Here is a 3,386-nt window from a genome sequence, read left to right on the forward strand (position 1 = left end):
TTGAAGGTTTTAAAAACATTATTTCAATTTAAGAATTTACAAAAAATAATATAATACACATCTAGCGATGATACTCTCACAAATCCTGTGCACTTTGTCTCTTGTGTGTATACATGTTACCATCTTTATCGAACAAAGGAAGCGTGTCTGGTTTCGGCTGCCGTAAGTTAGCCCATGGGTCGACGTACGGGCGTTGATAGGTGCCCATTGTTTTGGTGAAAGCTAAGAACAACCCAGTAGCAGATCCGTATTGTATTGCTCGTCCGAAGCGACCACCTGAAATGAAACATCAACATTCTGTTAGTAAACCAAAATATATTGCTTTAATAGGAAATTCAGATCAGCGAGTATCTTTCTAGAAAAACGAATCAGAAAATGAAAAATGGTTTTGGCTATTCACTATAAAGGACGTTTAAGGAATTCACAATAAAAGTCTTCAGACAGGCATCCTTAAATCATTTTCCCAAGCTTCCCTGAATTTTTGAACAAAATGAGATTTTTTCACTCAAAAACTGGGTCTTCAAAAATAAATATAAATGTTTATTGGGAAATTATAGATCTTTAAGTTAAATATTAGAGTTATAGTATAGAATTTTTAGTTTTTTAATTGTTTTAGTAGGTTAGTATTTCTTCTTTAAGAAAAACACTTCTTTTGTTGTCCAAAACGTATTTGGAGTACTCTACTTAGCTACTTAGCTATTTTCCTCGAAAATAAAAAATAATCAAAACCTGCCAAAAATTACATAAATCAACGTAAACCTCTCCAAAGCTTCTTACGCATATTGAAATGAAATTACGAAGATTGGATATAAGAAGCTTTCTATAAATCAAGGTGTTTTTATACCGGGTGTGCTACGAAAACTTAATTTCGAGTCCTTACAGTAAAGCTAGTAAAGTTCCTTGAAAAAGGTCCAGAATCTCTGGGAAACTTGTATCTGGACTGGTATATCAATTAACGCTTTTGAGTTATTCATGATGGCTTAAGAATTCTCATCAACTTACTGAGACCATAGAGGTATAAAGAAAGACAGGAGATGAATTTGTCGGTAATTGGTCGTTAAAGTCTTTTGATTTCTTTTATGTAATAAATCAAAAGAAATTCTAGGCTCGCCCGAAGAAATACGACTTTTTAGTAGAACTCAAGTTTGCTCTGAACATTCTTACTATCAGCATCGAAGATTTCTAGCCTTCTAATATACGAGAATAAAATAAAATTTAGCTCCACGAAATAAGTTTGCGTTCAATTTTGTCATCCATTAAATTTTGTTTTGAAAAGATATTTACTCCAGCCAGAAAATAAAAAGTTATGTATAAGCACACACAATTTCAGACCCAATTTGTAGACAAAAAGTCGCTGGAGAATTTTGGAGGAAAGTATTAAGCAATAGAGTTCACCTTGAAGAAAATGTTGATCGAAAAATCTTGTCATTTGATGAAGGATTGCAAAGTTTACAGGCCTTTTTTTAATTCAAATATTTTCTTACACCAATGTCAGAAACAATGAATCTCGTCTCATCTTATTTCCAGCACTTAAGTTAGCCAATAAGATTTCACCTATCAACAAAAGAGCTCATTAAAGATGCACGATATATGAGATTATGAGCATGCATACCTCGTAATTTTTTTAATCGTAGGGCGAGCATGGTTACAATAGCATACTTCTCCTGTTTCTTTATACCTCCATGCTGAGACCTGTCATTTAACAAGGGGTAAAAAGGGGTGTCAGCTGGTTAGAAATTTAGTTGGTGAAAGGACTTACTTTTGAGAGCGAAGACAGCCCCAGCAGCAAATCCACCCCACATCCAAGCGATGGGATCATTCTTCTTTCGAACAGCTTGTGCAATGGGAATTCCTGCACCTAACACAAGACCTGCACCGCCTGACGTATAAAGAGAAGGAACAAATTATGGTCAAAACGATCAATGAGATGAAATACCGGGTTGTACGAAATATCTACATGTTTCTCTTTACGAATCAGAGGTCAGTAAGTTTGTATTAATCATAGCGTAAGTTTTCTTTTGGTTTAGCACTTGTTTATTTGATTGATCAAAAAATTCGAAAGATTTTAACTTCTAAATACTTTCTAAGTAAAACCTTTCAAACACGTCAAATTATGTTAAAAACCAATAAAAAGGCTGGACAAACAATAAATGGTATTTAAAGATTTCTCGAATTCTATATCTAAAGAAAGCAGCTTTGTTTGAGAGTACATACCAGTCAAAGCACCGAAAGTTGCTATGTGTCTCATAGCATAACCTAATCCATTGACTCCTAGTGCTGGTTCAAAGATTGCAGCGTGGAAGCCACCATAAAGACTGCCTAAAAAATTAAGAATGAAGAGGCTGTCAGATCTTTTCCTTCAAAGGATAAAATAAATTTTGCATTTTGTGAAAGACTCTGAAATTTAGTAAACATTGTCATGTATAAGGAAAAGGGATTCAAGGGAGTTAATAAAAAAAAACAGGAAAGCTTTCAGCTACACTTTGAGTAGAAATAGAAGCATAGGCTTACCAACGATCAATCCTTTAGTGCCAAAAAAGACTGCTTTATCAATGACATTATCTCCAGGATGATGGTCAAACTCTTTTAGCAACAAGGGTCCAAAGTTTTCGTGATCATTCCAATCTGGAGGTTCTCCTTCACGAAGTTTCATTTTTTTGTCTAAAACATTTAGAAATAAGAATTTATTTTTACAAAATAAGTGTCTTAGAATTTAGAAAAGTGTTAATTTTACTGTGATGTTCATCTTTGAGATCATCCAATGAATATCCAATATTTTCACAATTAACATTGCACTCAGCCAGGCATGAAATACTTATTGTTTGGTATCAATTTTTTTTACAAAATTATCAAAAACTTATTATTTTATCGTGTCATTAATTTGAGACAGGTTTCTAACAATTTCAATTTAATTGAATCGATATTTTGGGGGCCACTAACCTCTGTTTTGACAATCATTTGTATGAAAATGAGAAAAGTAAATTTTGACTTTTTATAAGTTGTAAGGCATTGCCTTCATACCTATTGATAGTAATTTGATGTCGATCCCAATCAAAAATAGTGTGACATTTTGAAAAATACCTAAAAACAACTTTTTGTCATAGCTGATGAAGTCTTTAAAAATCGATAAGTCTTGAAATTTTACAATGTTGTAGGTAATACTAAGACATTATAACTTTTTTTTTTCGTTAACCGGGCTAAAAATGTGGCTTCAACTCAAAATTTGTATCTTTTTTAGAAATGTAAACAACACAAATTAGATAAGAGATCTTAGAATGGGACTTTCTTAACTTGACAGAGGAAAGGTTGAATTTTTTAAAAAATGTTTTAAATGTACATACTTTCTAGCTGTTAAATGTACTTTTTTTTGGCTTACCTTTCGATAA

General features: G+C 32.7%; 1 protein-coding gene across 1 annotated transcript; it reads right to left on the reverse strand.

Annotated features, from left to right (window-relative positions):
• On the reverse strand, positions 1-2,696 carry LOC136808976 (uncharacterized). The gene is made up of 4 exons (XM_067065549.1): positions 2,512-2,696; positions 2,215-2,319; positions 1,760-1,879; positions 1-276 (listed from the first exon to the last, which is right to left on the reverse strand). Exons 1-4 carry the CDS (start codon positions 2,651-2,653, stop codon positions 77-79), a joined length of 567 nt encoding a protein of 188 aa, XP_066921650.1. The 5' UTR covers positions 2,654-2,696; the 3' UTR covers positions 1-76.
• Positions 2,697-3,386: the final 690 nt, after the last annotated feature.

Source organism: Clytia hemisphaerica, unplaced genomic scaffold (assembly GCF_902728285.1).
Source record: "Clytia hemisphaerica strain Z4C2 unplaced genomic scaffold, Clytia hemisphaerica genome assembly, whole genome shotgun sequence".
NCBI lineage: Eukaryota > Metazoa > Cnidaria > Hydrozoa > Leptothecata > Clytiidae > Clytia > Clytia hemisphaerica.

Coding starts and splice junctions, on each gene's coding strand:
- LOC136808976 (XM_067065549.1), bottom strand. CDS start 2,653: ATGAAACTTCGTGAAGGAGAACCTCCAGATTGGAATGATCACGAAAAC. Junction 1,880..2,214: donor AACTTTCGGTGCTTTGACTG/GTATGTACTCTC, acceptor TTTATACGTCAG/GCGGTGCAGGTCTTGTGTTA. Junction 277..1,759: donor GGCTGTCTTCGCTCTCAAAA/GTAAGTCCTTTC, acceptor GTTTCATTTCAG/GTGGTCGCTTCGGACGAGCA.